Source organism: Somniosus microcephalus, chromosome 3 (assembly GCF_052327205.1).
Source record: "Somniosus microcephalus isolate GS21.2 chromosome 3, FLI_Smic_1.0, whole genome shotgun sequence".
NCBI classification, from domain to species: domain Eukaryota; kingdom Metazoa; phylum Chordata; class Chondrichthyes; order Squaliformes; family Somniosidae; genus Somniosus; species Somniosus microcephalus.
This window is the reverse complement of record NC_140989.1, coordinates 341512245-341524890: the sequence shown is the minus strand read 5'-3', so window position 1 is coordinate 341524890 and position 12646 is coordinate 341512245. Positions and strand designations below refer to the sequence as shown.

At 43.2% G+C, this 12646-nt stretch overlaps 1 protein-coding gene across 2 annotated transcripts in view; it reads right to left on the bottom strand.

Annotated features, from left to right (window-relative positions):
- LOC147122288 (phospholipid phosphatase-related protein type 5-like) overlaps positions 1 to 12646 on the bottom strand; it is a 187031-nt gene that overhangs the window by 79629 nt on the left and 94756 nt on the right. For both annotated transcript variants that reach the window (XM_085983263.1, XM_085983262.1), the window contains exon 2: positions 4224 to 4356. In XM_085983263.1, the coding sequence (XP_085839389.1) occupies positions 4224 to 4356 (133 nt within the window). The remainder of the gene's footprint in view (positions 1 to 4223; positions 4357 to 12646) is intronic.

The window sequence follows — 12646 nt, the reverse complement described above, 5'->3', positions numbered from 1 at the left end:
TCTTGATAGTAGACCATTCCACCAGCAAATGAGTCTCTTTCCTAATAACATGGAGTGATAATGATAGACAAGGCTACAATCTCAAGCTTCTCACCTCTGTATTAAATGAAAGAGCAGTGCCTAGAAGAATGGCAGTGGGATAATGAGGAATATGGAGAGAAAGGAAGTGAGTGGGCCACAAATGCTGCCAATCATATTTCACTTCTATTTCCACTTTGTTATATCCACTTCAAATAAAATCACTTTGAGGAAGCATATACATTTTGAAAGCTGAAAAAGGACATTCTGCACTCAAAAGGTTGATGCCCTCAGAACCCGTCTATTATTATAAATGTCACACCATCCAGCCATGAAATACTTTGACATAATTTTTCCAAATAATTTATGAGAGTCTTTTGGATTATTCATCCATTAACATTAAAACCAATTTCTGAGCCAATGCTTATTAAGTTTTTGACAATTTTGGACAAATTATTCAACACATCCAAATGCATTTTCCATCTAAAAAAGTGATACAAGTAGGCAGAGCAACATGTCCCTACCCATATAGGCTAACAGCTGATGGTTATTAAACAGAGAGTCCATTTTTCAACATGTGTCAGCTAAGTCACAAGATAAATCAGCTTTTATAAGTGGGAATGGAATTGTCGATATTGACCAATTAAACTAGTTGGAAGGCGGGACCGGAGGCTCTCAGAATCAATCCAATCATTTAGGGGGCAGACTGGAGGTTGTCAGAATTAATTAAACATCTGTACAGGAACATGTGCAAAAAGGTTTTGAAGATAAACTGGCAGTTTCTGAGCGTTGCCCTTACAAATCTATCTATTTGGTGTTTGTTCTCAAATAATAAATAAGCTGCTAAAAATGCAGATTTTCAAAAACTTCTTATTTTCCTGAAATGATGGGCTCGATTTTAACTCTTGGGGGGCGGGCTTGCAGCACAGTGAATGTCCAGCCCAGCCGGGAGTAGTAGCAAGGAGGCTGGGCAGATTCTAACAACTTGGCTTCATTAACATGCCATTTGCCAACTTCCTGATCAAAGCGCCTGCCCGGCCGTTGAAATCGGGTGCTAGGAGGCCACCACCTGGGACCCAACGGAATGGTCGCCGGCACAAAGTAAGTGCTTGTGAATGCTGGCCGGGGTGCTGGGGGGGAAGGGGGTTTAAAGCCCGGGGCTGGGGGAGGCCCAAGATTTCTTTGTGGGGCTTGGAGGAACACTCCTTCTGGCTCTGACTGCTGTTCTCAGCAGGTTTTGGCCTGGTGGAGAAGCCACCACTACTGCCCCGCTCCCACCTCAGGTTAAAATGCCAGATCAGGCTCTGATGGTATTATCGGAACATGACCTGCATACTTAAAGTGAACCCCAGCTTGGGCCAGGTGTCCTTGCAATGTGAATTACAGTCAGCCATATCAGGGCGGGAAAAGAATGGGTAACTGCCCTGATCCATTTTAATGCCTACCGCGCACCCCCCCCCCCCCCCGTCATCACCCACCTGGGTTCCATTAAAATCAACCCTGAGCTTTCTGGGAGATGCTAAGCTGTTGCCTTATATGAAGGCTTATTTTCTTCAAGGCAGATCGCAGATGCTTTTTGGCTGTTCCCTTGTATGAACGCATTAACTGGCTATATTTGAATATCCCTAGATTAGGATATAAAATAGAGTTGGTGATGGATTGGGGATGAGTTTTGCCGAGTTTACCAAGTTCCACTAAAGTTCTCATTGTTCAGATTTGAGTACAGAATACTACTGTGTTGTATACTGCAGATTCATTCAATTATGTTCTATAATAACATTGAAAGCTATTTTCATTTTGCTCATGGTGGAGGACCCTCAGTTACTATGCAGTAACCAGGGAGACAGCCTGCAAAAATCCATAGTATAGTAGAAATGTGAAGAGTGACATTATCAATCACAAAAGAGTATTAACAGTTTGCAAATCCTAGACTGGTCCACCTGACAGCACAAAATTCATCTCTTTAGTCTGTTCCTTCAGCCACATTTTTGTGCACTTTGGTTTATTTTAATGGTTGCACTGTGCAATCATTTTTATTGCAATACATAGAAATATAGAAGATAGGAGCAGGAGTAGGCCATTTGGCCCCTCGAGCCTGTTCCGCCATTTAATGAGATCATGGCTGATCATCCAAATTCAGTACCCTGTCCCTGCTTTCTCCCCATATTCCTTGATCCCTTTAGCCTTAAGAAATATATCTAACTCCTTCTTGAATATATTTAATTAATTGACCTCAACTGCCTTGTGTGGTAGAGAATTCCACAGGTTCACCACTCTCTGGGTGAAGAAATTCCTCCTCATCTCAGTCCTAAATGGCTTACCCCTTATCCTTAGACTGTGACCCCTGGTTCTGGACTCCCCCACCATCTGGAACATCCTTCCTGCATCTAGTCTGTCTAGTCCTGTTAGAATTGTATAAGTTTCAATGAGATCCCCTCAGTCTTCTAAACTCTGAATATAAGCCTAATCGACCCAATCTCTCTTCATACGTCATTCCTGCCATCCCAGGTATCAGCCTGGTGAATCTTCGCTGCAGTCTCTCCATGGCAAGAACATCCTTCCTCAGATAAGAAAACAAACCTTTTGACAGGGTGAAATGAGCAAAGTAGGCTAGAAATTCCTTTGGCAATAACAACGGATGAATATTTAATGCTTTCAAATAACATTCCTCTGTCTGTTATCTTAACGGAGCTTTAAGCCTGTTTACTTCATAAGCATAAAGTGGATTGATGGAACAACAATCTCCAGTTATTAAGCACTCATCTGCTATTATTGTCAGCAACAACCTCTACCCATGTGTTATAAGGTTTCAAAACAGAAAATATGTGAAATGCCCAACAGATTTAAAGGTTGAAAAGACAGATTAACGTTTCGATGTGGCCTTTCATTACAACCTGGTTTTAAGGTTTTGTTTCAATAATGTTGACTCACCTTTATCTTTCCTAATACCTAGAAATATTATTTAAAACAACAAAATTGTTTACTTAGGATAATTTAATCAGCACATTATCAATCAAAGAAATCTCTGGGCTGTCCTGGGGTCTGGGATAAGGATGAATGCGACAGCAAGCCAGTTTTGACTTTTTATTGGGAGTAAATAATTGCAACCACATTCTCCACACAGCTGATTCGCAATACAGAAACATACAGGCAGCGTTTAACATCAATTAAAAACACAATAGGCTTCGAAATTATACCGTGGGATACTAGCATTTGATTGCACAATGCTTTTGCCTGAAATGTTTTCTGCTATTTTATCAAAGGTCCGGATAAATACGTGATTTAACTTCTTTGTTAAAGTGGTGGACAGGGGAATTTCAGACAAATTGCTCAAAATAATTTGGCACTAATTTATTCTACAGTCTGAATGCTGTAGTTAATAATTATTGTCTTACATAATTACAATGAGCTACAGAGAACAAGGATTGGCAGGGACTAAATAATCCTGATTTTGACCATCCTAAGTACTCAACATGAATCAATGACGGCAACGTGTTCCAAAGTAGAATGGCTTTCCTTGCATAATTGGCTCATGTTCAATCTGTGAGAGTGCCTTTCACATATTTATAAACTGTATCTTGTGTTATCAGCTGGAAACAGCCATTGCTGTCACAAAGACCTGCTAATGCAATTTAGTGAGAAATAGTAAAAGCTATTTCCTCAATATAATGTCTCTTCAGCCAATCGCTATTCCTATTTCCGTCCAAACATAAAGCATAAGCACGGGCACATCAACAAAAGATCGACAAAATGCGATGAAATAAATAAAAAAGAGTTCTCCCTGGTAGTCTGTACTCTATCCAAAAGCCACAGTCTGTCCTAGGTATCAAGCTGTTATAACAAGGCAGAAACCTGTTCAAATTGTAGCCGTCTTCAAGAGAGATTTGGAGTTAACCCTTTTATGACCACAGCAGAATTCATGACAACATTTAATGTTATAATATTATTTTTAGTTGATTCAAGGCAATACAATTAATGAAGATATGTTTGATGATTTCGTACATTCTATTACATAATATTCATTTTTATTAATTTGTGAAAATTGTATTTTTTGCATATTTTAAAGACTCTTTAATACAACTGGAAATGAAATACAATAATCAAAGGGGAACAATCTGATGATACGTATTGTTGTATTTTTAATTTAGAAAATGACAGCCTTGTTAAAAGCCATGCTTCTTCAGATAGAACTTTGTTACTCTTACCAAGGAACCTAACTGTTCTGCGCACCAGTGGATTGATGTAACAACAATCTCCGGTTAGTATGGTCTTCTCACGATTTCCAAACTCCTTAGTAGCTGATTGAAGGAAAAATACAGCCACTTCTCCCACGATCATCTTGTAAACAATAAAGAGATTATTGCATTTTAAAATTAGCAAAATGAAACATGGAAATTTTAACACACGGTACCACTGCCACCAATTACAGATTTGTTTTGGTTCGCCTCTAACTAATTGATCTAAATCCTCGTCAGGTTTTCTGGGACTTTTTTGGCAAGGCTGGTACATTCATTGCCGATTGAACGCAATCACAAAGCAAATATATATAAATATATGTATCAGAAAATCTTTGCTGGTGGATAAAAAAAGACAGACTTTATATAGCACCTTTCATAGCCACCGGACCTCCCAAAGCACTTTACAGTCAACAACGTTCTTTTTGAAGTGTAGTCACTGTTGTAATGTAGGAAACATCAATTTGCGCACAGCAAACTCCCACAAACAGCAATGTGATAACGAGCAGATAATCTTTTTTTTAGTAATGTTGATTGAGGGATAAATATTGGCCAGGACACTGGGGATAACTCCCCTGCTCTTCTTCAAAATAGTGCCATGGGATCTTTTATGTTCCCCTGCAAGGGCAGACAGGGCCTTAGTTTAACATCTCATCTGAAAGACAGCACCTCTGTCAGTGCAACACTCCCTCAGCACTGCACTGGAGAGTCAGCCTAGCTTTATGTGCTCAAGTCCCTGGAGTGGGACCATGAACCCACAACCTTCTGACTCAGAGGCGAGAGTGCTACTAACTGAGCCACGGCTGACACTAATAGTGATACCCAATTATATCTGGTAAATATATTGCATATATATATGTATATATATTTAACCAGATACAATTGTGCATCACTATTAATCACCAACAAGAATTTTCTGATACACATATTTGTGCTATTTTAAAAATACAAAAGAACATTGGATTTTGAAGTCTTTTACCAGGAGTCCATTGTTCATAACCTCGATCTCCCACACTGCTGTCAGCTAGTTGAGCAAACGCTACAGCCTGACGAGGAAATCGTCCCACTTACAATTGTTTGAAGTACTTTAATGCTGGCTTTTTTTTTAAAACTCGTCTTAAAAATATGAACCAGCTCTGACAAATGCTCTAAAAATGTACCACTTACAGTGAAGCAACAAAATGTTCAACCTAATGGTACACAATACCTGTAGTTATGGTGTCTCCAATTGACTACCAGCAATTGCCAGGCAGCAAAATGCAAATATAATTGCCAGGGTGAGAGGTTAAACTGCATTGCAGCACATTTTAAAGTGATTCTATATGAAAACAGTCTATCACTCCCCCCGCCCAATTCTCCAAACACATTTTCTGCCTAAAGTTTAGTGCAGCGAAGTTTGTACTTTAACAACCTACTTCTGTATATACAGTCATTGTTCCAATGGTTCAGAACAAATTGCTGATGCATACACCCACCCCCCGATGAGCAATTGGTCTCCCGGGCACTGCTGCTGGCGACCTGGGAGAAAGGTTCCTTGTATACGCGGTTCATGCACGCGCACCATCCTGGCTGTCTTCACCTGCAGCCATTCCCTGGCCCCTGCTGGTCCCCCTGATTCCAGAAAAGCTCTCACATCCTCGCTTATACCGGGCATTTGGATTTTATAATTAGAATGCCTTTTTCTGTCCTCGATTCTTGAGACATCCAGATAACAACCTGTCGCAGAAATTCGAGCCGCATACTTTTTTTGCTCCTCCACCTCATGCAGCCCGTGAGCCCCCATGCCTGTAGCCCAATGCATCGTTTTCTATCTCTCCCCTCCGTCCCCCAGTCAAGAACTTGCTATCTTTTTTTTTCGTTGTGTGTTTTCTTCTCTCACTCTTGCGTTCTCTGGGCTGGATTTTGATTCTGGAGGCGTGTAGGAGGCGGGACTACAACTTTCGGGGTTGTAGTCCCACTTGATTGACCTTGTTGAGCCAGGTGACATCACAGATTGACATTTCATCTGTCAAGAGCTTTTGACAGATGAAATATCAGCATTTGACAGCTCTTTGAAGCTGTCAAACACTGACAATCTGTACACTAAGTTAATTCCTTCCTCTCAGGCTGATTTAGAGATCTCTCCAGAACAGAAAGCTCACGTCCATTCTGCTTTCTGTGCCGGTGAGATGAGGGACTCCCGAGACCTGAAGGAAGGCTGCAAAGGTAAGTAAAACTTCTTTAAACACTTTACACACACCAAGCACACTTACCTCTTCACTCATGCACCCATCACTCACCTGAACACCGGACATCTCGAACCCTCCAAGTCCTTCAGCCCGACGGCCCGCCTCGCTAACTTGGCATGGTTTGGAGCCGTCGGGAATCCCACACTTCAGGAATAAAAATAGGGATTAGGCTAAAAGCTGCCTGTTAACTACCGGTTAACCGGCAGTTAATTGGCACTAATCCCCTTCCCACCTCCTTTGAAACTGGCATGGAGGCGGGTTGGGGGCGGGATGGGTTCGTGCCCCCCGATTTTGAGATTTTAACCCCCCACATGCCTCCAATCCCGCCTCCATGGCCCAATGAAAATCCTGCCCTCTGTGTCAGTGTATGTCTCTCGGTTTGTGTCCGTCTCTCTCGTTTTTATTTGTACGATGGTAGTGGAGAAGCTGCTGCACAGAGAAGATGGATAGAAATAGAATCGGATTTGTGATGAAAGAGAAAGCGGATTGCAAAGAGCCAGGAGTGCCTGGAAGTTAGGGGAAAAACTTCTTTGTACACTGCATTTAGCCAGTCCAGAGGGTAAATACCAGCTGCCCTCTGCCTTTTGGCAATTTCACTCCGGTTATCTTTAAACTTTGGGAGGAATATTTATTTTTTAAACAGGTGTTAAAGGAATTAATGGATATAAAATGGGTTCATCTTTATTTGCCTTTGTAGTAATTTAGAGTTGCTAATGCCACCGGATTGGCCGGGAGTCTCCTGGGACGAGCGATTGATGCTGGTGTCCCGGGAGGAAGGTACATTTGTATGCCTGGTCCTCGCCCCCTCAGTGGCCAGGAGTCTCAATTTCTGTCCCGCACCATCCTGGCTGTCTCCCAGCCGCTCGGGGCGCTGCCCATCCTCGGTTTCAGCCAGTTAGCCATTCATTCCATGCTGGAATTTCCCCAAAGCTGGTCGCCCCACCACCAGAAATATCAACTTAAGTACTTGTTTAAGAATAAACTGCGAGCAAAGACACTCAATGGCAGCGGGCAAAACCTTTAAAAGGTGAGCACAATAGATTTACAAACTGCAGCAATCGAGGAGCACGTGATCAAATGTCACGTGGTCAATCCTCCAGGAATACATCCAACCAGAGTTGGGAACCCTAACTTGCATTCTTGTCACTGATCATTTTTTGTACTACTTTTCTTAGCTTAGTTTTTTTTGTGTTCTGTTAGTACAATCTTGGGCAATGCTCTCATGAAGCTCCTTTCATTCCATTAAAAATAAAAGCAGAACTTTTTTCCTCCTGCATTTGGAGGTGAACGGTAATTGCTGTCGTAAAGCAAAGTAATGAGTGCCAAGGACTTTGAGGAATGTTGCTGAACTAGTTTTGGAAAGGGCTTCTGCTCTCGTAGCACCCCTAGCAACCGCCGCACAAAGAAACAGGAAACCTGTTTGTTTTCTACTTGAAAAAGCAATACAGGTCGGGCTCCCCTAATGACTCAGTGATTCCTATTTAGCAACGCTTGCTGAAAATTGCACTTGTGATAATGGATGAGGACAGACTTGGCAGCTGCTAACCCAAGTACTCAACTTGGCTTCGTTGGCATGTCTTTGGGTCAGAAGGTTGTGGGCTCAAGTCCCACACAGGATTTGAGCAGTAATCTGGCTGACACTCTGATGTAGTAGTGAGGGAGTGCTGCATTTTAATTGGGGTGTTAAATTAAGATCCTATCTGCCTAGTTGGATTCTAAAGATCCCGCAACACTATTCAAACAAGACAGGGAGCTCTCTCAGTGTACTTGCCAACATTCCTCCCTCAATCAATACCACCAGACACAAAACATCCATCCCCTCCACCACCAGCCTATGCTTCTCCCTAAAGTCCGCGCACCGATCGTGAGGTCCCACGCAGGCCGCTCACCAGCTGCTGCCGCTGGAAGAGATACGGCCACAACAATAGTCGCTGCACTTCAAATGTAAATCATTGTGTGAAGTACTTTGAGACATTCCAACAAGGTGCGGTACTATAGCTTAGAAATGAACAGCTATTATATTATTGGGCAAACACTCCTTTTAACAGTGACATTTTTTTTCATTCTTAGGATGTGGGCATCGCTGGCAAGGCCGCATTTATTGCCCATCCCTAGTTGTCCTTGAGAAGGTGCTGGTAGGACTTCTTCTTGAACCACTGACCTTCATATGGTTAAGATGATCCCACCTTTAGGTGTTAGGTGGGGAGTTCAAGGGTTTTGACCCATTTTGGGGGTAAAGGAATGGCAATAAATGTCCAAGTCGAGATGGTGTGTGACTTGGAAGGGAACTGGGAGATGGTAGTGGTGGTGTTCCCATGTACCTACTGACCTTGTCCATCGAGGGTGGGGATGGGGCAGGGGGGGTGCGGGCTGTCGCGGATTTGCAAAGTGCTGCCAAAGAAGCCTTGACAAATTGCTACAGTGCATCTTGTAGATCGTACACATTGCAGTCATGGTAGATTGGTGGCAACGTTCCCTCTCATTTTTTTTCCCTGCGTGGGCCCTTTAAATTTGGCGTGTCGCATCCCTTCCAGCGGCAGCAGCTGGTGAGCGGCCTGCGCGGGATCTCGCGATCGTGCGCGACCGTGCACCTTAGGGGGAGCATTAGCCAGTGGTGGAGGGATGGAAGTTTAGACCAGTGGATGAGGTGCTGATCAAGTGGACTGCTTTGTCCTAGATGGTGTTAAGCTTCTTGAGTGTTGTTGCAGCTGTACCCATCCAGGCAAGTGGGCAGTGTTCCAGTACACTTCTGAATTGTTCCTTGTAGGTTTGGAGAGGCTTTGGGCAGTCAGATGAGCTACTCGCCACAGAATACACAGCTTCTGACTTGTTCTAGTAGCTATGGCATTCATGTGGCTTGTTCAGTTTAACCCAGGGAACAACAGCATATTGTAATGGTGGTTCTAGACAGGTTTAAAGTGTTCAAAATAAACAAATCCAAGGGACTGATGGTATTCATCCCAGGATACTAAGAGAGGCAATGGATGAGATTTGTGAAGTGCTGACAGTCTTCATTAGAGTAATTGAATGCTGAATTATTTTTACTGGATTGGAATGAAGCTAATATGGTATCCATATTCAAAAGAGGTGACAAACTAATCCAGACCCATTAGTCTGGCATGAGCAACAAGTAAAATAATGCAATCAATTATCAAAAGCAGTCTTGAGTATTATCTGTGTGATAATAACCTAGTAAATAGCAGCATACATGGCTTGCGAAGGGGAAGATCCTGCCTCACCAACCTCATTAACTATTTTGAGAAGATGACAGCCTAAGTGGACCATGATAAACCAAATGATCTGATGTATCTGAACTTTCAGAAAGTATTTCCCATAGGACTATCCATTCATTTTACTTGACAGAAAATTCTAACTGTTTTGAGAGTTCAAAAACAAAATACACAGTTTAGTTCACTACCTAAGCCTTTCAATTGATTTTTTCAGTAAATGCCTCTCCATCTTTGTTAAATTTACTGATATTATCCTCAATTGCCTTCCTAAGCAGTCCAATCTGCAGTTCCTCCCCAAAGGCTTAAAGCGGTAAGAATTGAAGGTAAAATCTGGAAATGAATAAGAAAGTGGCTGAAGAAAAGGAAGCAGCAGGTACTCGTTGTGGGGGGTGGGGTGAATCAGTGGTGTACCCCAGCGGGGAATTACTGAGTGGAGTGCTCCAGGAATCAGTGCTGGGACGCTAACTGTTACTAACGTATGTTAACAAATTGGATTCAAATTGATGTGAATAAATTGGATATCTGAACAAATTGGAAAGTCAAGTCAAACTCGTCAAATGTGCAGATGATAACATACAGGGGGTGGGGGGGAGGGGGAATAGACAAGTTTGAGGAAGCAGTCAGGGACCTACAAAAGGAAAGAGATAAAATATGTAAATGAGTTGAAAAAGCAGATAAAATAGAATACAGGTAAGTTTACAAGAATGCATATTGGAAGATAACACGGGCGACTTCCAAACTTCATATAAATAGCTAAATGAGAAGCTGAATGAGATCTGGGGAGGTTAATCAACTCTGCACTCAGTTTGTTAAGTTACTTTGGAGCAGCAAGTAGGAGAACAAACAGAATTATACTCCTAAGTATAAGTCACAGAATGTACATAAGAGCATAAGCAATAGGAGCAAGAATAGGCCATTTGGCCCTTCGAGCCTGCTCCACCATTCAACAAGATCATGGCTGATCTTCTACCTCAACTCCACCTTCCCGCACTATCCCCATATCCCTTAATTCCCAAAAATGTATCGACTTCTGTCTTGAATATACTCAACGATTGAGCCCTTTACAGCTATCTGGGTTAGAGAATTCCAAAGATTCACAACCCTTTGGGGTAGATTTTCCCGAACCTGTCGGGAAGAAGATGGGACTTCCCCTTTTGGGTTTTTGACCCGCCTACTTCGACGTCCGGCCAATCCGCGCGATTTTCCCTTGATTGACCTTGTTGAGCCCGCCCAGTGGGCTCAGCAGGCCAATTAAGGGCCACCCGGCAACAGGTGACGTCACAGACTGAAATTTCATCTGTCAAGAGTTCTTGACAGATGAAATATCAGTGTTTCACAGCTGTTTGAAGCTGTCAAACACTGACAGTCTGAGTTCTACCACGAGTCATTCTGCACAGAGTCAGTTAGAACTCTTACTGGCACTCAAAACAGAAGGCTGTCACTTTTCACAGATCGCAGCCATTCAGCTTTCAGTTCCGGCTGAGTGATGCGCTCCCGACGGCTACAGGAAGAAAGGCTGTGAAGATAAGTACAGGTAAGTAAAAGTTCTTTCCACACTTTAGACACACCAAACACACTTACCTTTACACTCATGCACCCATCACTCACCTGAGCGCCAACATCGCGACCCCTCCAACTCCTTCAACCCGACGGCCCGCCTGCTCTAATCTGGCGTGGTTTGGAGCCATTGGGAAACCCACACGAAACCCCTCAAAATAGGGATTAGGCTAAAAACTGCCTGTTAACTACCTGTTAACAGGCAGTTAATTGGCACTAATCCCTTCCCGCCTGGTTTCGGCGGGTCCCAGTGCGGGGCGGGTACCCGCTGCCCCTGAAACTTGCGTGGGGCGGGGTTTTGGGCGGGATGGTGTCAGGACCCCCAAATTCGGGATTTCCCCCCCCCCCACACGCCTGAAACCCCGCCTGACGGCTCCACAAAAATCTAGCCCTTTGAGTGAAGAAATTTCTCCTCATCTCAGTCCTAAATGGCCGACCCCTTATTCTGAGACTGTGACCCCGTGTTCTAGATTCCCCAGCCAGGGGAAACATTTTCTCAGCATTAACCCTGTCAAGCCTCTTAAGAATTTTATGTTTCAATTAGATCACCTTTCATTCTTCTAAACTCTAGAGAATATAGGCCTAGTCTACTCAAGTCCTAGTAATACTGGACCTTTTGCTCACCAACATGCAGGGGCAACATTGCAGAGCCACAGGACTGGTCGCAGCATCGTAAGATTGCGTGATCAAGTAAGACTGGAGAAACAAGGGCTTGTTAGCTTTGGAAAAAAAATGACCAAGAGGAGACCTTGTAGAAATGTACAAGAATACAGGATGCTTGCCTTTATTAGCCGAGGCATAGAATATAGGAGCAGGGAGGCTATACTTGAAATGTATAAAACACTAGTTAGACCACATTACAGGAAAGATGTGATTGCACTAGAGGGGGTGCAGAGGAGATTTACGAGGATGTTGCCTGGGTTGGGGAATTTTAGCTATGAGGAAAGATTGGATAGGCTGGGTTTGTTTTCTTTGGAACAGAGGAGGCTGAGGGGAGACCTAAGTAAGGTGTTTAAAATTATGAGGGGCCTAGATAGAGTGGATAGGAAGGATCTATTTCCCTTAGCAGAAGGGTCAATAACCAGGGGGCATAGGTTTAAAGTAATTGATAGAAGGGTTAGAGGGGAGTTGAGGAGAACCTTTTTCACCCAGGAGGGTGATGGAGATCTGGAACTCGCTGTCTGAAAGGGTGGTAGAGGCAGAGACCCTCATCACATTTAAAAAGTACTTGGATATGCGCTTGAAGTGCCATAACCTACAAGGCTATGGACCAAGTGCTGGAAAGTGGGATTAGGGTGGATAACTCTTTGTCGGCCGGCGCGGACAAGATGGGCCGAATGGCCTCCTTCTGCGCTGTACATTTCTATGATTCTATTAT